This window comes from Chiloscyllium plagiosum, unplaced genomic scaffold (genome assembly GCF_037043375.1).
Source record: "Chiloscyllium plagiosum isolate Xiang-an unplaced genomic scaffold, Cpla_swu_hap1 HiC_scaffold_25, whole genome shotgun sequence".
In the NCBI taxonomy this organism is placed as follows: domain Eukaryota; kingdom Metazoa; phylum Chordata; class Chondrichthyes; order Orectolobiformes; family Hemiscylliidae; genus Chiloscyllium; species Chiloscyllium plagiosum.
The window spans coordinates 13370794-13393835 of record NW_028270163.1 but is presented as its reverse complement, the minus strand read 5'-3'; the positions used below and the strand labels follow the sequence as shown (position 1 = coordinate 13393835).

Here is a 23042-nt window from a genome sequence, read left to right as displayed (position 1 = left end):
ATAGAGGAGGCCACATCGGGTGCAGCGGATGCAATAGATGATGTGTGTGGAGGTGCAGGTGAATTTGTGGCAGATATGGAAGTTTCCTTTGGGGCCTTGGAGGGAGGTGAGGGGGGAGGTGTGGGCACAAGTCTTGCACCTCCTGCGGTTGCAGGGGAAGGTGCCGGGAGTGGAGGTTGGGTTGGTGGGGGGTGTGGATCTGACGAGGGAGTCACAGAGAGAGTGGTCTTTACGGAACGCTGATAGGTGAGGGGAGGGAAATATATCCTTGGTGGTGGGGTACGTTTGGAGGTGGCGGAAATGATGGCGGATGATCCGCTGTACATGGAGATTGGTGGGGTAGTAGGTGAGAACCAGTGGGGTTCTGTCCTGGTGGCGGTTGGAGGGGCGGGGCTCAAGGGCGGAGGAGCGGGAAGTGGAAGAGATGCGGTGGAGAGCATCGTCGACCACTTCGGGGGGGAAATTGCGGTCCTTGAAGAAGGAGGCCATCTGGGTTGTACGGTTTTGGAACTGGTCCTCCTGGGAGCAGATGCGGCGGAGACGAAGGAATTGGGAGAATGGGATGGCATTTTTACAGGGGGCAGGGTGGGAGGAGGTGTAGTCCAGGTAGCTGTGGGAGTCGGTCGGTTTGTAGTAGATGTCCGTGTTGATTCGGTCGCCTGAAATAGAAAGGTCGAGGAAGGGGAGAGAGGAATCTGAGACTGTCCAGGTGAATTTGAGGTCGGGGTGGAAGGTGTTGGTGAAGTGGATGAACTGTTCAACCTCCTCGTGGGAGCACGAGGTGGCGCCAATACAGTCATCGATGTCGTGGAGGAAAAGGTGGGGGGTGGGGCCAGTGTAGCTGCGGAAGATGGACTGTTCCACATATCCTACGAAGAGGCAGGCATAGCTGGGGCCCATGCAGGTGCCCATGGCTACTCCTTTCATTTGGAGGAAGTGGGAGGATTGGAAAGAGAAGTTGTTCAGGGTGAGGACCAGTTCAGTCAGTCGAAGGAGAGTGTCAGTGGAAGGGTACTGGTTGGTACGCCGGAAAAGGAAGAAGCGGAGGGCTTTGAGTCCTTTGTGATGGGGGATGGAGGTGTACAGGGACTGGATGTCCATGGTGAAGATAAGGCATTGGGGACCGGGGAAGCGAAAATCCTGGAGCAGGTGGAGGGCATGGGTGATGTCCCGAACATAGGTGGGGAGTTCTTGGACTAAGGGGGACAGGACCGTGTCAAGGTATGCAGAGATGAGTTCGGTGGGGCAGGAGCAGGCTGAGACAATGGGTCGGTCAGGGCAGTCAGGTTTGTAGATTTTGGGCAGGAGGTAGAAGCGGGCGGTGCGGAGATGTGGGACTATGAGGTTGGAGGCGGTGGATGGGAGATCACCTGAGGTGATGTGGTTATGGATGGTCTGGGAGATGATGGTTTGGTGGTGGGGGGTGGGGTCATGGTCAAGGGGGCAGGAGGAGGAGGTATCTGCGAGCTGGCATTTGGCCTCAGCGGTGTAAAGGTCGGTGCGCCAAACTACTACCGCGCCTCCCTTGTCTGCTGGTTTGATAGTGAGGTTGGGGTTGCAATGGAGGGAGTGGAGGGCTGCGCGTTCCGAGGGTGAGAGGTTGGAGTGGGTGAGAGGGGTGGGGGAGTTCAGAGACAGAAAGGGTCAATGAAAGACAAAAAAAATCACCCAAAACTATGATGAGGAATTTTCTTCTTGTTTTGATCTAACATTTAACATTGTGTTCTTGCATTATATAATTATGAGGGAGTAGAGGGACATCATTTAGAAATAGTTTTAAAAGACATGAGGGTAAATGAATACTTGGTGTGATAGTGTAAAACAGATAACAGAAAATTGACAACTTGATTTGTACTTCTTTTCGATTAACTTCATTTGATATAAAATTTGAGGGAAATTTAAAAGGGCTGCCACCTCATTATCTTTCAATTCTTGAACAAAATCAATATCTACCCTGAAAAGTTCAAAAATCCTTCATTTAAGATCAATAGCTGTAGTTACTTTAAACAGTTCAATGGCTTTCAACTGAGTTGTAAAAAAATGGAAATTACAGAAGTTCAAATGATAATGATCATATAATTTTCTATACAAGACTGGACTTCTGATTTGAGAATGATTTTGGTTCCATTTGAACCAAACTTGTGAAGATTATCAGTCAACTTCCTCAAACTATTTTCAACACTGGCTGTAATATCTTATTCATGTGAGGTCTGCTGTTATTTTATATATTTTGTGGATTAATTATTTGTTATTCTAAATTTTTTTTCAATCAGCTGTAGTTTCTTTATGTCTGCATAAGACATAAAGCGGAAAATGGAATTTGTCTGCAATCTGGTGCCACTTGATACAATGTTTTATGCATCTTGCATACCCCGAGTTACCAATGTTTACAATGTCTTTGAAATTAAGTTTAACCAGTGCTGGACACACTTCACTCCTATGAAATTCATATACAACTGATTTAACTTCCAGTTAAATTTAGTGTGTCCAGCCTTAAGATAAGACCTGAAGTCACCTCTCACAATATGGAAACATCCCCATTGAGAGCAAGACATTCATGTTTCAAATCAGCAGTGGCTCTTAGCAATGAGTAGTTTTGGTTCTTGAGCCACTGAACCCAGTTCTTCTCCCAGAACAGTAGTATAATGGTTATGTCATGAGACCAGCAATTCTGGGCGGATAATTTAGAACTCAAATTCCAACTCAAAACTGAATTTATACTGACCACTTATTTGTATTTATGCCCTGTGCCTTTTGTTAAGTTTTTTCGAAGTGTGTGTGTGTGTGGGGGGTCGATTCGAAGAAACGTTTAATGGGATAGCTATGTTGGCCGAGCTTTTGCCTGTATATCATGAGGATATAGGGTTCGATTCCTTATACAGCCACTGTTTCTACTCCCCACCCCCATCCCCTCATTTCCTGAGTTCTTGCGTGTCCACGAGAGCCACTCACGCACATTTACTAGAGTTTTATGAACCACATGCGCCCCAAAACAGACTTTTGATGTTTAGAATGTAAGTTGTGCTCATAATGAGAACTATTCGAGAAAATATATTTGAAAAGAGAAACTTCAGGCAGCTTCTTTCTTTCTCTCTCCATTGCTCAATTTAAAATTCCCCACAGTACTTTAAATCAGACGTTTGTCTGCTTAAACAGATTAAGGACTTAGTTAAAAATGCACACGAATACTTCATGCAAATACATTAGCAACAATGCTGAAAACAAAACCCTGGAGAAAATTCAACCTACGTTAGAAATTGTTCTACCTTTAACGTGTCAAGTAATGATCAAATAATAGGGTAAGACCATTCACTGTGTTAATATATATTTTTAACGTGGTTTTGTTTTTTCGAATAGTTTTTTCTTGGATGGTCACTGCACATACTCAGATGCACTTACCTGCATCATTTGTTGGTGTATGGCGAACAGGAAAACTGAAGTTTGTAAACGAATTAGCCACTGGTTTGAACTTATTCCTTCACCCCTGTCTCCTCTGAGGATTTTCATTGCAGTTTGCTTTAGAATAATCCGTTATCAAAGTCCGCAAAGAACTTGCAATTCACTTCCGGGCGGTCCAAAACTTACAGTACTTTATTCCAAAACCTGCCTTCTGAGTCTTTCAATCTGCAACAATTACCTTTAGACACTTAGCTCTTTCTTTACATCAATCAGATGTTTCAAGACCTCTAATTCCCGATTGTCATGACCACATAGTATTTTTTCATTCACAGCCAACGTTAAGTTATTGAAGCAGAAAGTCCGTTCAATGTTGTGGGATTCCTGTCAAGTTTCTAATCCTCAGAGAGAAAGGTCCAGCCTCTGAATTTGCAGGAATTATGCACTGCCTTCTAGGTCCTACTCCCCACCCATCCCTGATCCCTAAACAACTCTCTACCAATCACAGTCCAAAAACGGAAGTCACCATAGAAACAGACGTACACAATTATTATTGTATTTGCATATTGTATTTGTCAGTCACTGATGTACTACTGCTCCTTACATGACACAGGCATCTTTAAAATCAGGCTCAACATTTCAGTTCAACAACTAGATTTTTATCTGACTGCTGGATTGATCAAGAGAGGGCTTTTTCCACGTTGGAAGAAAGTTATCTTCCTGAAATCCCCCATTTTATATTTAAAAAGCAGGTACCAGACACATTTGTGCCACAACTTTAAAGAAAATAATTAGACAGAGTTCTCACCCAGAAGTAAAACAGAGTTGGAAATTAATATACGGGAGCACTGAGGTATACAAGTCAAAGCAAAATGCATCAACTCAAAGCAATTTCAATACGTTCTATTGTCCACGAAGGATAGTTACCAATATAATATCAGGAGCAAGCACAGAAAGCTCCCGCAAACAGCAACAAGATATCTCACCAGCAAATCAACTTTGAGTCAGTAATGCCAGCACAGCTCACGATACTGACTGCAGTGATATGGTCACACTGCGGACAATGGATGCAAGTTACTGTTCACATTTTAACGTCAACAGATTCGTTTTACAACCAGACTTTAAAAGTATATGTGCTTCACAAAAACTATATTGGTGTGCAATTATCTAGTTTACCAGACAGAAATTTTCCAGCAAATCTTCTGTTATCAATATCCTGGATCTTGTTGGGGCCAGGATACAAACTCTGTCACTTGAGACTTTTGCCCCCAGTCCTCAGCTGGACAACAGTTACATTTTTAAATTGTTGGAAGGTTAGGCTCTACAAGCTGGCTGAAGGCAATAAACATCTGAGACCTAGACAGTGGGATCGAAAATTTCGGTCTTTTATCAGCAAAATTAAAATGCTGAGAAAAAACATATGGGGAAAACAGAAGAGAAAATAGGAATTACTAAATTTAAGAATATGGGGTTGGTTAATTTGATTAGTTGATGATTAGTACATGCTTCAAAATAACCAGAACAATGTAGTCTCAATTCCTGTGCGGGCAGATGTTCTTGAGATCTGCCTTCTTGCCAGTTCAATGCCTGACACAGGGTGGTTCTTCTGGGGTTACATAACCAGTTGGCTCTCTCAAATCAAGAAGGATACAGAGAAGCAGAAGATTGGAATAGGCCATTTAGCTCCTTGAACCTGGTCTGCCATTCAATACAATCATTGAGTTTAATACCCTAACGCCTTCCTCCCCCATATCCCTTGATCCATGTAGCTACACCAGCTGTATCTACGCCCTTCTAGAAATGACACAATATTTTGGCCTCAACCACTTCCTGTGGACTATGATTAATTACCTGCCTAGAGTCAAATCTGTTTATAGAAAGCAACACAAATAAAGACTGGAGTGGAAGCAAAGGAAAAAAAACTTTGAAAACCTTCAACATCACTTCGCTACCTGCACGATTGAAACCCCATCATTTAAATTGTCTTATTTTGGAGCCAGAGAGGTTGAAATGGCAGGAACTGTGTTTCATTATTTTTAGACCTGCCATAAAAATATATGGATTGGCATGAATCATAGTGATGTTTTGCAGGTCATTAACTTTGTTTCTGATGTTTTAAAATAAGAACTGATTTTGTTGGCTCTAATTTTACTTGCCTCCCCCCACACTTTTCTCTTTTTTTAATGTTAAAAGTAAAAACAGAAAACCAATGTTTTGAAATTAACAGTAACAACCAACTTTAAAGGTGTTTACCAATATTTTATGTGTAGTTTAACAATGTTATTGTGTCATGATGTACTACTGTCTACATAGAAAGAATTTAAGAATTTAATATGCGTGACAGTAGGAAGAACATAGGCAGCAATTAGATGCGAGGTGAGTTTTGCGTTCATTTGACATGTCTTGAGCTGCTAGTTTAAGGTTATTTTTATTCAACCTTTTCAGATATGTTATGACCTCTGCGGCACATGGAACTCAAACCTAGACCTCCTAGTCCAGAGGTCTGGATGCTACAACCACATCGCACGATCTCAAAGTCAGTCCATTTAATGATAGCTTTATGCGATTAAGTATTCATGAGACTCTCCTGCCAGAGAACTTTGTTGAAGTGACTAACCTGTTCAGTTCAAATTCCGTTTTTAACCTCACAATCACTTGATTAAGGAGCGGTGCTCCGAAAGCTAGTGCTTCCAAATAAACCTGTTGGACTATAACCTGGTGTTGTGTGATTTTTTAACTCAGTTCACATTAGATTGTATCACTTTTAACAATGCAATAGAATGTCATGTGAACATATTGCGCAAGTAATCATTTAATAATATCACAAACAGTCATTTTTGATTTTAGAAAATATAAGATATAGAAGGTGTATAGAAGGATGGAGGCAGTCAGTTGGGTATTGAGTGGCAAGCCCAGTTGGATCCTATGTCATCCCTCCTCCTCCAATTTTTGTCAGAATGAGTCCAAGTTCAGTGGGGATCCATTCCCACTACTACACACCATATTGTCTGATGGGAAAGCAATTGAGATAATTAAAAGAAAGTAATTAAATCCCTTTCTAAATAAAACCTCATCTTACCAATCAATCTTTAATATAGACATACATGCACCACCTCAACACCTAATGAAATATCCATCCCATTCACAACAGAGTCAAATTCATTCACTAGTGGACAGTAATCAATAAAACCATAAAATGAGGTCATATCTTTATGCTTTCACCGGCCTTTCTGGTCAAGGTGTGCAGACTAATGGAATTTTGCCTGATCTAGAGAACACAGGCAAAGTCTTCCCAGGCACTGAATGATGTGGGCATTGAGAAAAAAATTGGGAAAAATCATCTCAGGTGGACAGTGAGGGGATTCACAAAAAGGCAAGAACAAAAAGTCCCATTTTTCAACCAACTGTTGAATAGTGCATTGAGATTTTGATCAGTGATTGCTGAGACCTCTATTGGCATCCATTATCATTCATTAACATCTCAGTCTTAGTTAATCTCACCCCATTGTCCCTTCTGATAAATAGAAACTAGATGGTGACAACTCCTGGTGAGAAAATCAGAATGATACTTCATGACTCCAGCATGTTCATTCCAATTTGCACATCAGTAACTAACTGTTAACTTCAAGGACAGCATCGACACACACCACCCATCCATGACCTTGGCATCCAATGGTTCTTACTTGGTTATTGGGATGTGGATGTTTGGCCATCAACTCATGAGCAGACATAGTCTTCCCCAGCCAGTGCCAGGATCCTCTCCTCAAAGTAAGGAGCTGAATGTCGGGCACCACACCACCAGTCCTGGCTTTCCCTGCCCTAATGAGGGCCATTTCCTTTTGGAATGAGACAAAGAGAGAGATTGAGTGAGATGAAAGTGTCTAGTGTCAGTGCATGTGGGGGTAAGTGGCCAAGGTGCTCTGAGATACTAAGTAGGCAGCCATCATCCACTGTCAGTAATCTCAGAGGGATTGGAGAGGGTGAAAGTGAATGAAGGAAAATGTTGCATGCAGTTGTGAGAGTAGTAGGCCATGACGTTTGATGGGAGTGCGCTACAGCAACGTTAGAGTATGAGGCAGTAGTGAGAGAAAGAAGATGCTGGCACTTTGTGGAGTGGAGAATGTCACTAACCTTGTTGTGGAACTGCTGGGCACTACCATTTAAATTGCACTAACCGAGGAGGCAACTTTGGTAATGGCTGATAGATTCTAGTCTCATAGTCTCTGCTGCTGGTCTTGGGTAAACCCTCCCCTGCACTACCCCATCCTGGAGGACTTTCAAGTCCCTGTGCACAGATCAATGTGCCAATTTTCCTTTGTTTGACATGTCTGGGCCAAAGGCCATGAGGTTTGCAGAGCTCCTCTGGACTGTCAGTACTTGACTGGATGCACAACTAACTATTAAATATGGACAAAATTAAAAATCACACAACACCAGGTTATAGTCCAACAGGTTTATTTGGAAGTACTAGCTTTCGGAGCGCTGCGCCTTCATCAGGTAACTAGTGGGGCAGGAACATAGGACACAGCTTGTACTTTCAAATGAACCTGTTGAACTATAACCTGGTTTTGAGTGATTTTTAACTTTGTCAACCGCAGTCCAACACTGGTACCTCCATTTTATGTTAAATATGGCACTGGCACCCAGGAGATCTCAACAATGAGGAGCACATCTGCCTATAGTGAGTGAAAAAGGTAAATGTAAAGTCAACATAGTCACAATAGCTACAACAGACCATAGGGCTGCTCTCTCTTCAGAGAGAGACAACTGATGGTGATTTGACCTGAGGGTCACCATGCCTCAGGCAAGGGGAGAAATTGAGAAGGTGGGACATTCATGGTAACCTCAGGCAATGCAGAAATTCTTGGGAGAATGTGATGACTGGTACACCATAGAGGGGTAGTGCAAGGTTAGGAAGCTAGACTTGCAGAGAGAAATCCACTCTGAAACTTGTCAAAATTGAAACCTAGCTCAGTTCTGGTAAAATTCAGCCCACATTTTTGTATCTTAATATTGGAAAATAAAAATTGAAGGATAAATTACAGCCTCTTCAGTCAGTTCTATTATTCAATGATATCATAGTTGATATGTATTTTACTTCCAATTTTCCTCATGGCGAACCATCCTTTAACACTGTAGTTGAGCAAACATCTACCCATTATTATTTTCAAGTTAATTTAGAACTTAGAGTCCTTACAATGTGGAAACAGGCCATTTGGCCCAACATGTCCACACTGACCCTCCAAAGAGAAACCCACCCAGCCCCATTCCCCAACCCTATTATTCAACATTTACGGAGTTTTCAGAAGATTTATAGCTCACGTTGAGGTTCTGGGTTGCTGTGACCTATCCACACTCCTTCTCAAGACCAATAATTCTGTGGTGCAGCATCCAGAAGTGCATCTAGTCCTCTTGACTGGTTGAATAATCCCCAAACACAACAGCCAGATTCAAAAATATTTTTTGGATAATCAAAAGGGTGTGCTTGATGAAGCAATGTCATCAGCACGCTTACATGATCATCATCAGTGATCATGTTACCTAACATAGCGACGAAACATCTGAAAACAAACCTTCCAGCTCAGCATGCAAACTTACATCCAGATTCTACATTTACCCCTAACTAGTGAACCGAACCTACACATCCCTGAACACTATGGGTAGTTTAGCCTGGTTAATTTACCTAACCTGCACATCTTCAGATTGTAAGAGGAAACTGGAACACCCGGAGGAAACCCATGCAAACAAGGGGAGAATGCGCAAACTCCACATGGACAGTCACCTGAGACTGGAATCGAACCCAGGTCCCTGGCGCTGCGAGGCAGCAGTGTTAACTACTGAGTATTAATTGAATCCTTTGCTTTCTGTGGAAGAGAATCTTGCACTTTAAATGTCCTTTGTGATAAGAAGCATTTCCTGACACCTTTTTGATTGGTTAGCGGCTCCGGTTTATCTCTTAACTTTAATCATACAGGAACTATGTGCTCAGTTCATGTAAGCTCTTCTTAAAATCCATCCTGGGTTGCTGTGACCTATCCACACTCCTTCTCAAGACCAATAATTCTGTGGTGCAGCATCCAGAAGTGCATCTAGTCCTTTTGACTGGTCGAATAATCCCCAAACACAACAGTCAGATTCAAAAATATTTTTTGGATAATCAAAAGGGTGTGCTTGATGAAGCAATGTCATGAGCACGCTTGTTCAAACTTGATCTATAACTTCACTGACCTGGACAGCACAGAGACCTTACCCACACCTTCCCCTCCTCTTGTTGGCATTGCACAGATTTATCACATTGAACTTGACCAATATAAATGCAAAATGCTGGAAATTCATGGCAATGTTGATTTACCTGAGTCCTGGCAGTTTATTCAGTTCTCATATTTGATTTCCTCCATTTAACAAAAATGTATTCCTCTTTTACATGATTGATAACCTCAAGTGTAGCTACAAAACACAACCCCCAGCTACCACTTTATTTTAAGTGACTCACTAATAGAGCGAGAATAAACCAATATATTATTCTAGCTCATTGACTGCTGTCCAGAAATAGAAACTATTCCTGCTAAGTCACTGTTGCAACCTGAGTCAAGCAGTTCACCAGTAATGTAAATATGCAATAGCCAGATACAATAACAGTGCTCCCACATTTACAGTTTTCATTATTCAAAGGATCTGAGCCACAGCAAACATCTGAATGCTGATATTGGCCTGCGTGATAATCAAAAGTGTACATTTGCTCTCAAAACCCCACCTTACTGTGAACGCCTCAACATTTTGCTGTAAAATGTCTCGGACCATGAGGACACCACCAGGGCTCAGCAAATGCTTCCCTTGTTTGCTCTTGCTGCCCTTGCGTCACGGAAACAAATGTAATGACTTGCTTAATTGAACGATGCATTAGTAACATAAATAGTTGTGAATACTAAGGTACATCTCTTAATTTGCCACACATAAATCTTGTCTCTTAAAGGAAATGACGCACACCAAGCCCGGCTCACTTATGATTTGGCAGCTCTCCAATACTGCTATCACCTGGAGGGGAAAACTTCTGTCGGTCAAATACTCAGGTGTACACAAAAGTATAGGTGTGGGCTATGAATGTCAGCTTCTTAGCATTTCATTTGGCATTAGGAGAACACCTTCATGAACAAAATGGTGTCTGTGGTGCAAAGGCACTCTCGAAGTGTTCCTATGAGTTGTCCAGCTGACATTTTGTTGAGATTGTTAGCGCGTATGTAAAAATGCCAGAAGAACGAAAAGTGACTTTAATTCACATGCCATGCTGATTTGACCACATCATTGTTATTTTGACCTCAGTGTTTCAATCATTACCATCTCTTAACAGGCATTCACCATCTGACAAGGGCACCTGTCCTACCTATGCCACTTGCCCTGCCTCCAGGCCACTTGTACCTGCTCTCTCTTATCAAATGCAGATTCCAAATCTAGGCTATCCTTTAATACCTGTAACCATAAGAGTGAATTACATTATTTGTTCCACTTTATCGCCTTTCCGATCTTCTACCTCTTACTTTTCCACCACTGCTCTGCCAACTTGTGATAGGTGTTTAAAATTGAGAAAATACCCAAGTTGAAGGCTGTGCTGAGGGGATAGGATGAGCGTTTGAAAGAAAGATGCAAATCCTTCTCCCATCTGCAACTTCTAACTCAACAGAGACTGTATCATCTGTGAGAAGGGGAGATATAGTGAAGAAGATTAGATTGCATTTCATTCTGAGTGATTGATAGTGGGCACTCTCTCCTCCTGCTCTGAACACATCTGAAACAAAACCAAAATACAGCTGATGTTCGAAATCTGAGCTAAACCAGAAACTTCTGCTTCTTTTTCCTCTGATGCTAACCTGTTGACTGTTTCCAGCACCTCCTGCTTTTATTATTAAATTGATTATTAGCTTTTCAGCATGATACTTCTTTGCCTTATTGGCCAGTTTTTGCTGATCACTTCCCCATCTCTTCTGCTGCCTTGAGCAATGTGCAATAATTACTTGCCAGTACAACATTGGAAAAACATCTGAACTCCTTTAGTTAATTGCTTCCAATAAGTAGGATTTGATTGAGAACCCACCGTGAGGGAAGCATGTGGTAAGACTCAATTATTTTTCCAAGTGCAGTTGTGCTTAGAGTTGGTTTGAAGATATTTTTGGAATGCAACCTATATGGACAGAAGATTGATAAACTAGCCCATAGCACCACCATCATATTTTTTAAAAGTGCAGAGACCTTTAAACCAACAAGAGAGTACAGTTAAGATTAAGATGTATGGCATTACGGATAATGTATTAGCATGGATAGAGGATTGGTTTACTAACAGAAAACAAAGTGTGGGGATAAATGAGTGTTTTTCTGGTTGGAGATCCATAGCTAGTGGTATGCCTGAGGGATCAGTGTTGGGACTGCATTTGGTTACAATTTACTTTGATGATTTGGAATTGGAGACCAAGCACAGTATGTTAAACATCACAGATGACATTAAGATGGATGGTAGAACAAAAGGTGCAGAGAACACTGAAAGTCTGCAGAGGGATATAGCTAGGTTAAGTGAGTGGGCAAGGGTCTGGCAGATGGAATACAATGTTGGTAAATGTGTGATCAAACTGATTATCAGTTTGGAAGGAATAACAGCAAAATTGCTGATTAATTAAATGGTGAAAAATTGCAGCACGCTGCTGTGCAGAGGGACCTGGGTATCCTTGTGCAGGAATCACAAAAAAGTTGGTTTGCAGGTACGGCAGGTAATTAAGAATGCAAATAGAATATCATCCTTAATTATGAGAGGGATGGAGTTTAAAAACAGGGAAGTTATGCTGCAGCTGTGCAGGGTGCTGGTGAGGCTACACCTGGAGTACTGTGTGCAGTTTTTGTCTCCTTAATTGAGAAAGAATATTCTGCCACTAGAGGGAGTGCAGACGAGGTTCACTAGGTTGATTCCAGAGGGTTGGCTTATCAGGAGAGACTGAGTAGATTAGGTCCATACTCATTGGAATGTAGAAGAATGGGGGGTGGATTTTATTGAAGCATTGAAAAATATGAAGGAAAAAGATAAGATAGAACCAGGGGACATAGACTCAAAATAAGGGAATATAGATTTAGCACTGAGTTGAGGAGGAACTTCTTCACCCAAAGGGTTGTGAATCTGTGGAATTCCCTGCCCCATGAAGTAGTTGAGGCTACCTCATTGAATGTGTCTTTGGCAAAGATAGATAGATTTTTGAACAGTAAAGGAATTAAGTGCTATGGTGAGTGGGTGGATGAGTGGAGCTGAGTGCACAGAAAGATCAGCCATGATCTTATTGAATGGTGGAGCAAGTTCGAGGGGCCAAATGGTCTACTCCTGCTCCTAGTTCTTAAGACTTAAAAGATTAGGATGTTACTATTTGGGTGACTGTCCCCATGATTGCTCACAGCAGGCTGCAGTTTCCATCAGCAAATCTACATTTCCTATCAGGTTGAGTTTATCATTGTCAGCATCTAATGAGTGGCGATAACTCATATATATTTGTACTGCATATAGGAGAAGTCAAGAAGGTGCCCGTCATATTTTCTTGTTCTTCAACAAATAACACTAGCTGTTAGACCATATGACTGTAGATTAAAACTTCCTAAATAGTCTATCACAACAAATAATATGTAATGACATCAATACCTTGAATAGTTTCTAAAAGCAAAATAACAAAGTGCTTGAATAACTTGTGTTGATGTGTATGATTACTTTCATGCACTGAATAAGATGCAAATGAGACACCACTTCATTCTGTACCTCCCAAGTTGCAATATTGTATTGGCATCACTATTAGACAGTGAACATTTGTTGGAAAGCGATTGAGTGGCAAGCAGAAATATATTGTCCAGAGGGCGGGGAAGGAGGGCACAGGACTAGGAGCAAATAGTTAACTGGAAATTTGGCATTTTTACCTACATTACACATTTTCCAGGCACACGGTGGCACAGTGGTTCGCACTGCTGCCTCACAGCGCCTGAGACCCGGGTTCAATTCCCGCCTCAGGCAACTGTCTGTGTGGAGTTTGCACATTCTCCCCGTGTCTACGTGGGTTTCCTCCAGGTGGTCCGGTTTCCTCCTACAGTCCAAAGATGTGCAGGTTAGGTGAATTGGCCACGCTAAATTGCCCATAGTGTTAGGTGAAGGGGTAAATGTAGGGATATAGGTCTGGGTGGGTTCCTCTTCGGAGGGTCAGTATGGACTTGTTGGGCCGAAGGGCTTGTTTCCACACTGTAAGTAATCTAATCTAATCTAATCTAATCTAATCTAATCTAATCTAATCTAATCATGACCAATAAACAATAGCAAAGGAAGTAAAACACAAATAACAAACAAAAATGGCTCAAAGACTTCTGTTGTTTCACCATTTTTTGAAACAGCATACACAAAACTTAAATAAAACACAGAACTGCAGAAGCTGAATATCTGAAACAAAAATTGTGAGGGAAACTCAGCAGAACTGGCAGTATCTGTGGAGAGAAAGCAGAGCTCATGTTTAGAGTCCAGTGATCCTTCTTCAGAACAGGATCAAGAACAGCTTCCTCTCCACTGTTATCAGAACTATGAATGGACCTTTCATATATTAAAGTTGATTACATCTTCTTTGTAGCTGTTGTTGTGGTGCTGTTCGCCGAGCTGGGAATTTGTGTTGCAGACATTTCGTCCCCTGTCTAGGTGACATCCTCAGTGCTTGGGAGCTTCCTGTGAAGCGCTTCTGTGATGCTTCCTCTGGCATTTATAGTGGTTTGTCTCTGCCGCTTCCGGTTGTCAGTTCCAGCTGTCCGCTGCAGTGGTCGGTATATTGGGTCCAGGTTGATGTGCTTGTTTATTGAATCTGTGAATGAGTGCCACGCCTCTAGGAATTCCCTGTCTGTTCTCTGTTTGGCTTGTCCAAAAATAGTAGTGTTGTCCCAGTCGAACTCATGTTGCTTGTCATCTGAGTGTGTGGCTACTAAAGATAGCTGGTCATGTCGTTTCATGGCTCGTTGGTGTTCATGGATGCGGACCATTAGCTGTCTTCCTGTTTGTCCTATGTAGTGTTTTGTGCAGTCCTTGCAAGGGATTTTGTACACTACATTGGTTTTGCTCATGCTGGATATCGGGTCCTTCATTCTGGTGAGTTGTTGTCTGAGAGTGGCTGTTGGTTTGTGTGCTGTTATGAGTCCTAGTGGTCACAGTAGTCTGGCTGTCAGTTCGGAAATGCTCTTGATGTATGGTAGTGTGGCTAGTCCTTTGGATTGTGGCATGTCCTCATTCCGTTGTCTTTCCCTTAGGCATCTGTTGATGAAATTGCGGGGGTTTCCGTTTTTGGCAAATACATTGCAGAGGTGTTCTTCTTCCTCTTTTTGCAGTTCAGGTGTACTGCAGTGTGTTGTGGCCCTTTTGAATAGTGTCTTGATGCAACTTCTTTGTATGTGTGGGGGTCGTTGCTTTCGTAGTTCAGGACTTGGTCTGTGTGTGTGGCTTTCCTGTGTACCTTTGTGGTGAATTCTCCATTCGGTGTTCTCTGTACTCTCACGTCTAGGAATGGGCGTTGGTTGTCCTTTTCTTCCTCTCTAGTGAATCGGATTCCTGTGAGTGTGGCGTTGATGATCCGATGTGTGTTCTCTATTTTATGTTTTTAATGATTACAAGGGTTTCTCCCAAACTTTGAATCTTTGTAGCTGTAATACCATATTTTACATTCTGTTTTACTATCCTACCGTACTTAAGTAAAGCATGTTATGTCTGGTTGGTACGCAAAGCAATACTTTTCATTGTATCACAGTACTTGTGACAATGTTAAATCTGCTTTCTCTCCACAGATGCTGCCAGACTTGCTGATTTTCGCCAGCAATTTCTGCTTTTGTTTCACAAATAGCTGAATTATGCAATTGTTGTGCGCATATGAGTATTGAGGTTCCTATGGTCAATGTTGGTGCTTTTTACTTCTCTTTTATTTACTGATCAGAAATGGAATTCAGATTCCTCATTATCCACACATGATAAAGGCTAATGCTTTTAACAACATTGGTCTATTACACATCTTAACGTCAGATGTTTTTCATTGCTTCACATTTCTCAGGAGCTGTACACACCTCACACACATCAAGAGTAGCTGTTCTGTAGTACCTACTTGAGTAATTAACACTTTTGCACATTGTGAACCCTATGACTGTTGGTTCTGAAGCAAAGTTTAATCAGATTTTGAATACACACATATGGTGACTGCATTAATCTGAATTACAATTCCAATTTTACCTAGGAACAAAACCTTTCAGGAACGAGAGTCTGTGCTTGATGGTGTGAGGTTTGTAAATCTTTTTAAATTGGGAGACTTTCTATCTTTTGGTCTCCATTCTCTGTACACATCAAGGCCGTCTCTATAAGACTTGATTCTTTCTCAAATGACCTAACCTTAACACACAAAACTATACCACCCCAGGGGAATGGAAACAGTCCAGCTGTTACAAAGCCTGTTCCACAATTTTGTTTGGGAGATTGCCTCCTGGGGTCATGTTTAGGTTCAAAAAGTGTGGCGTTGGAAAAGCACAGCAGGTCAGGCAGCATCTGAGAAGCAGGAGAGTCAAGGTTTCAGGCATAAGCCCTTTGTCAGGAATGTTGAGGGGGAAGGGGGCTGAGAGATAGAACATAGAACAGAGAACATAGAAAAGTACAGCACAGAACACTTTGGCCCACGATTTTGTGCCGAGGTTTAATCCTAATGTAAAATATAGTAACTTAACCTATGCACCCCTCAACTCACTGCTATCCTTGTTCATGTCCAGCAGTCACTTAAATGTCCCTAATGACTCTGCTTCCACTACCACCGCTGGCAATGCATTCCATGCATTCATAACTCTCTGCGTAAAGAACCTACCTCTGACGTCTCCTCTGTACCTTTCCCCTAATATTTTAAAACTATGACCCCTCGTACCTGTCAATCCTGCCCTGGGGAAGAGTCTCTGGCTATCGAATCTATCTATTCCTCTCATTATCTTGTACATCTCGATCAAGTGTCCTTCCTTCCTCCTCTTTCCAGAGAGAAAAGTCCGAGTTTTTCCAACCTTTCTTCATAAGGCAAGCCCTCCAGTCCAGGCAGCATCCTGGTAAACCTTCTTTGCACCCTTTCCAAAGCCTCTGTATCTTTCCTATAGTCAGGCAACCAGAACTGGACACAATATTCCAAGTGTGGTCTCACCAGGGATATGTAGAGCTGTAGCAAAACCTCACAGCTCTTAAACTCGATCCCCCTGTTAATGAAAGCCAAAACACCACATGCTTTCTTAACAACCCTATCCACTTGGGTGGCAACTTTGAGGGATCTATGTACCTGCCCACCCAGATCCCTCTGTTCCTCCACACTGCCAAGAATCCTGTCTTTAATCCTATATTCAGCATTCGAGTTCGACCTTCCAAAATGCATCACTTCACATTTATCCAGGTTGAACTCCATCTGCCATTTCTCAGCCCAGCTCTGCATCCTGTCTATGTTGTGCTGCAGCCTGCAATAGCCCTCGATACTATTTACGACACCTTCAATCTTTGTGTCATCTGCAAATTTACTAACCCACCCATCAACCTCCTCATCCAAGTCATTTATAAAAGCTACAAAGAGCAGAGGCCCAAGAACAGAGCCTTGCGGGGCCCCACTCAACACTGACCTCAAGGCAGAATACTTTCCATGTACAACCACTCTTTGCCTTCTGTCAGCCAACCAATTCTGAATCCAGATAGCCAAATCTCCCTGTATCCCATACTTCCAGACTTTATGAATGAGCCTATCATGGGGAATCTTATCAAATGCCTTGCTGAAGTTCATATACACCACATCCACTGCTCGACCATCGTCGACCTGCCTTGACACCTCCTCAAAGAACTCAATAAGATTTGTGAGGCATGACCTGACCCTCACAAAGCCATGCTGACTGCCTTTAATCACGGTATGCTTTGCCAAATAGTCATTGATCCTATCCCTCAGAATTCTTTCCAAAACTTTGCTGACCACAGACATAAGACTGACTGGACTGAAATTGCTTGGATTGTGATTTCCCTATTACCCTTCTTGAAAAGAGGAACAACATTCGCCTCCTTCCAATCCTCCAGTACGGCTTCCGTGGAGAGTGAGGAGGCAAAGATCTTCACCAATGGCTTAGCAACCTCCTTTCACGCTTCCTGGAGCAGCCTAGGATAAATCTGGTCTGGCCCTGGGGAATTATCAATCTTAATGTTTTCCAAAACTCCAAACCTCATCAATCTTTATCTGGTCCAGCCCGTAACCCAGCTTCTCAAAGTTCTCATTCACATCAAGGTCCCTTTCCTTAGAGAAAACTGAAGCAAAATACTCATTCTGGGCTTCCCCTATCTGCTTAGACTCCATGCACAAGTTCCCTACTCTATCCCTGATCGGCCCTATCTTACATAGAACATAGAACATAGAAAAATACAGCGCAGTACAGGCCCTTTGGCCCTCGATGTTGCATCGATCCAAGCCCACCTAACCTACACTAGCCCACTATCCTCCATATGCTTATCCAATGCCCGCTTAAATGCCCATAAAGAGGGAGAGTCCACCACTGCTATACCTTAATTTAAAGCTATGCCCCCTCGTAATAGCTGACTCCATACGTGGGAAAAGGTTCTCATGGTCAACCCTATCTAAACCCCTAATCATCTTTACACCTCTATCAAGTCACCCCTAAACCTTCTTTTCTCCAATGAAAACAACCCCAAGTGCCTCAGCCTTTCCTCATATGATCTTCCTACCATACCAGGCAACATCCTAGTAAACCTCCTCTGCACCCGTTCCAGTGCCTCCACATCCTTCCTATAGTATGACGACCAAAACTGCACACAATACTCCAGATGCGGCTGCACCAGAGTCTTATACAACTGCAACATGACCTCAGGGCTCTGGAACTCAATTCCTCTACCAATAAAAGCCAGTACACCATATACCTTCTTCACCGCACTATTTACCTGGGTGGCAACTTTCAGAGATCTGTGTACATGGACACCAAGATCCCTCTGCTCATCCACACTACCAAGTATCCGACTATTAGCCCAGTACCCCGTCTTTTTGTTACTCTTACCAAAGTGAATCACCTCACACTTAGCTACATTGAACTCCATTTGCCACCTTTCTGCCCAGCTCTGCAACTTATCTATATCCCGCTGTAACCTCACACATCCTTCCTCACTGTCAACAACTCCACCGACTTTCGTATCATCCACAAACTTGCTCACCCAACCTTCTAGCCCCTCCTCCAGGTCATTTATAAAAATGACAAACAACAATGGTCCCAAAACAGATCCTTGCGGAACACCGCTAGTAACTGCACTTCAAGATGAACCTTTACCATCAACTACTACCCTCTGTCTTCTTCCAGCCAGCCAATTCCTAATCCAAACCTCCAACTCACCCTCAATGCCATACCTCCGTATTTTTTGCAGTAGCCTACCATGGGGAACCTTATCAAACGCCTTACTAAAATCCATATACACCACATCTACCGCTTTACCCTCATCTACCTTCTTAGTCACCTTCTCAAAGAATTCAATAAGGTTTGTGAGGCATGACCTGCCCTTCACAAAACCATGCTGACTATCCGTGATCACATTATTCCTATCCAGATGTTCATAAATCCTATCCCTTACAATTCTCTCTAAGACTTTGCCCACAACAGAAGTGAGACTCACCGGCCTATAGTTACTAGGGTTATCCCTACTCCCCTTCTTGAACAAGGGAACCACATTTGCTAGCCTCCAGTCTACTGGCACTATTTCTGTAGACAACGACGACATAAAAATCAAGGCCAATGGCTCTGCAATCTCCTCCCTTGCTTCCCAGAGAATCCTAGGATAAATGCCATCAGGCCCAGGGGACTTATCTATTTTCACCCTTTCCAGAATTTCCAACACCTCTTCCCTACATACCTCAAAGCCGTCCATTCTAATTAATTGTGACTCAATATTCACATCGGCAACAATGTCCTGTTCCTGAGTGAATACTGACGAAAAGTATTCATTCAGTGTCTCCCCAATCTCTTCAGCCTCCACACGCAACTTCCCACTACTATCTTTGACTGGACCTAATCCTACCCTCGTCATTCTTTTATTCCTGACATACCTATAGAAAGCCTTAGGGTTTTTCCTAATCCTACCAACTAAGGACTTTTCATGTCCCCTTCTTGCTGCTCTTAGCTCTCTCTTCAGATCCTTCCTGGCTACCTTATAACTCTCAATCGCCCCAATTGAACCTTCACGCCTCAACTTTACATGGGCTGCCCTCTTCCATTTAACAAGGGATTCCAATTCCTTATTAAACCACGACTCCCTCACACGACCCTTTCCTCCCTGCCTGACAGGTGCATACTTATCAAGGACACTCAATAGTTGCTCCTTGAACAAGCTCCACATATCAATTGTGCCCATGCCTTGAAGCCTACTTTTCCAAGCCACGCATCCTAGGTCGTGCCTCACCGCATCATAATTTCCCTGCCCCCAGCTATAACTCTTGCCCTGCAGTGCACACTTATCCCTCTCCCTCACTAGAGTAAAAGTCACCGAATTGTGGTCACTGTCCCCAAAGTGCTCACTTACCTCCAATTCTAACACCTGGCCTGGTTCATTAACCAGAACCAAATCTAGTATGGCCTCACCTCTTGTTGGCCTATCTATATATTGTGTCAGGAAACCCTCCTGCACACATTGGACAAACACCGACCCATCTAACGAACTTGAGCTATAGCTTTCCCAGTCAATATCTGGAAAGTTAAAGTCCCCCATAACAACCACCCTATTACTTTCACTCTTCTCCTGAATCATCCTCGCAATCCTTTCTTCTACGTCTCTAGGACTATTAGGAGGCCTGTAGAAACAGGGTGACCTCACCTTTCCTATTCCTAACCTCAGCCCAAACTACCTCAGATGGCGAGTCTTCATCCATCGTCCTTTCCACCGCTGTAATACTATCTTTGACAAGCAATGCCACACCTCCCCCTCTTTTACCCCACCTCTGACCCTACTAAAACATTTAAACCCTGGAACCTGCAACAGCCAATCCTGTCCCTGTTCTACCCATGTCTCCGTAATAGCCACAACATCGAAATCCCAGGTACCAACCCACGCTGCAAGTTCACCTACCTTATTTTGTATACTTCTTGCATTGAAGTATACACACTTCAAGACACTTTCCCGATTACAGGCACCCTCCTTTGAGATTGATGCCATGTTCCTAACCTCCCTACACTCCAGGCCCTGCACCCTAAAGCTACAGTCTAGGTTCCCATGCCCCTGCAGTGTTAGTTTAAACCCCCCCCCAAGATCTTCTCCCTGATCATTCTCTTATTCCTCACGTATGAGTAAAATGCCTTTGGGTCTCCCTAATTCTATTTTCCAAGCCTTTTTCGTGCCCCCTCCTTGCTCTCCTCAGTCCATTTCTGAGCTCCTTTCTAGCAAGCCTGTAATCCTCTAAAGCTGTGCTAGATCCTTGCTTTCTCCACCTTACGTAAGCTGCCTTCTTCCTTTTGACGAGAAGCTCCTCAGTTCTCGTCATCCAAGGTTCCTTAATCTTACCCCTTCTTACCTGTCTCATAGGAATAAATTTGTGCCTCACTCACAACAACTGCTCCTTAAACAGTCTCTACATGTCTGCTGTGCCCTTTTGGTGGAACAATTGCTTCCAGTCTGCACTTCCCAACTCCTGTCTGATAGCGTCATAATTTCCTTTTCCCCAATGAAATATCCTCCCTCGGTAACTGCTCCTTTCCCTCTCTAAGGCTATTATAAATGTTAGGCAGCTGTGATCACTGTCACCAAAGTGCTCTCCCACCACGAGATCTGACACCTGTCCTGGATCATTGCCGAGCACCAAATCCAAAATGGCCTCTCCCCTCATCGGTCTGTCTACATTCTGATTAAGGACACCCTCCTGAACACATCTGACAAAAACGGCTCTATCCAAACCATCTGCGCTTAGGAGGTTCCAGCCGATATTGGGAAAGTTGAAATCACCCATAACTACAACCCTGCTGCCAGAGATAAATAGGAGGGTGGGGGTGGTGGGGGGCATTGGAGTGAAGTAGCTGGGAAGCTGATCAGTAGAGGCAGGTGGGGAGTGATAGTGACAGATCGGAGGGGAGGGTGAAGTGGATAGGTGCGAAGGAAGATGGACAGGTAGGACAGGCCAAGAAGGTGGTGCTGAGTTGGAGGGTTGGATTTGAGATGAGGTGGGGGCAGGGGAGAATGAGGAAACTGGTGAAGTCGATGTTGATGCCGTGTGGTTGGAGGGTCCCAAGGCAGAAGATGAGGCATTCTTCCTCCAGGTGTCAGGTGACATGGATTTTTTGGTGGAGGAGGCCCAGGACTTGCAAGTCCTTGGTGGAGTAGGAGGGGGAATTGAAGTGGCTGGCCACAGGGCGATGGGGTTGTTTGCTGCGTGTGTCTCAGAGATGTTCTCTGAAACGTTCTGTGAGTTGGCGTCCTGTCTCCCTGATATAGAGGTGACCACATTGAGAGCAATGGACACAGTAGATGAGGTGTTTTGATGTGCAGTAAAATCTCTGCTGGATGTGAAAGTATCCTTTAGGGCCTTGGATGGAGGTGAGGTGGGAGGTGTGGGCACAGGTTTTACAATTCTTGCCATGGCAGGGGAAGGTGCTGGGAGTGGAGGGTGGGTTGGTGGGGGCGTGGACCTAACGAGGGAGTTGTGGAGGGAATGGTCCCTGTGGAATGCTGATAGGGGTGGGAGGGCAATGTATCTCTGGTGGTGGGGTCTGACTGTAGGTGGTGGAAATGGCAGAGGATGATGTGCTGAATCCAGAGATTAATGGGGTGAAAGGTGAGGCCTGGGGGATTCTATCCTTGTTGCGGTTGGAGGGGTGGAGTTCAAGGGCGGAGGTGTGGGAAGTGGAGGAGATGCGCTGGAGGGCATTGTTGACCATGTGGGAGGGGAAATTGTGGTCCTTGAAATAGGAAGCTATCTGGATTGTCCTGGAGTGGAATTGATCCTCCTGGGAGCAGATACGGCAGAGGCGGAGGAATTGGGAGTAAGAGCATTTTTACAGGAGGTGGTGTAGTCCAGGTAGATATGGGAGTCAGTGGGTTTGTAGTAGATGTTTGTATTAAGTCAGTTGCCAGAGATAGAGACTGAGAAGTCCAGCAAGAGGAGGGAGCTATCTGAGATGGTCCAGGTCAACTTGAGGTCGGGTGGAAGGTGTTTGTGATGTGGGAGCATGAGGTGGCGGTGATGCAGTCATCATTGTAGTGGAGGAAAAAGTGAGGAATGGTGTAGTGCAACTGCAGAAGATGGACTGTTTCACACACCCACCGAATAGACAGGCATGGCTAGGGTTCATGTGGGTGCCCATCGCTACCCCTTTGGTCTGAAAGAATCGGGAGGATTTGAAGGAGAAGTTGTTGAGGGTGAGGACAAGTTCCACCAATCGAATGAGTGTGTCAGTGGAAGGGTACTGGTTGGGTCAGCAGGAGAAGATGTCCATGGTGAAGATGTGGTGTTGGGGGCCGGAGAAACGAAATTCACTTTTGGGTCACTAGTCTGTAACTGGAATTGACAATTCCATTGGGTATCACCATGTAACATGAAGCCACCTAGTCCCTGTGTTTATCATTTGAAACGTTTCCG

General features: G+C 43.6%; 1 protein-coding gene across 6 annotated transcripts in view; it reads right to left on the bottom strand.

Moving 5' to 3' along the window:
• glp2r (glucagon-like peptide 2 receptor) overlaps positions 1–3815 on the bottom strand; it is a 74574-nt gene extending 70759 nt beyond the window's left edge. For 5 of the 6 annotated variants that reach the window (XM_088000455.1, XM_088000453.1, XM_088000456.1 and 2 more), the window contains exon 1: positions 3400–3815. In XM_088000455.1, coding sequence (XP_087856581.1) covers positions 3400–3507 — 108 coding nt within the window. In that variant the 5' untranslated portion in view covers positions 3508–3815. The remainder of the gene's footprint in view (positions 1–3399) is intronic. The other variant, XM_088000457.1, reaches the window with a different exon arrangement.
• Between the last annotated feature and the right edge of the window lie 19227 nt (positions 3816–23042).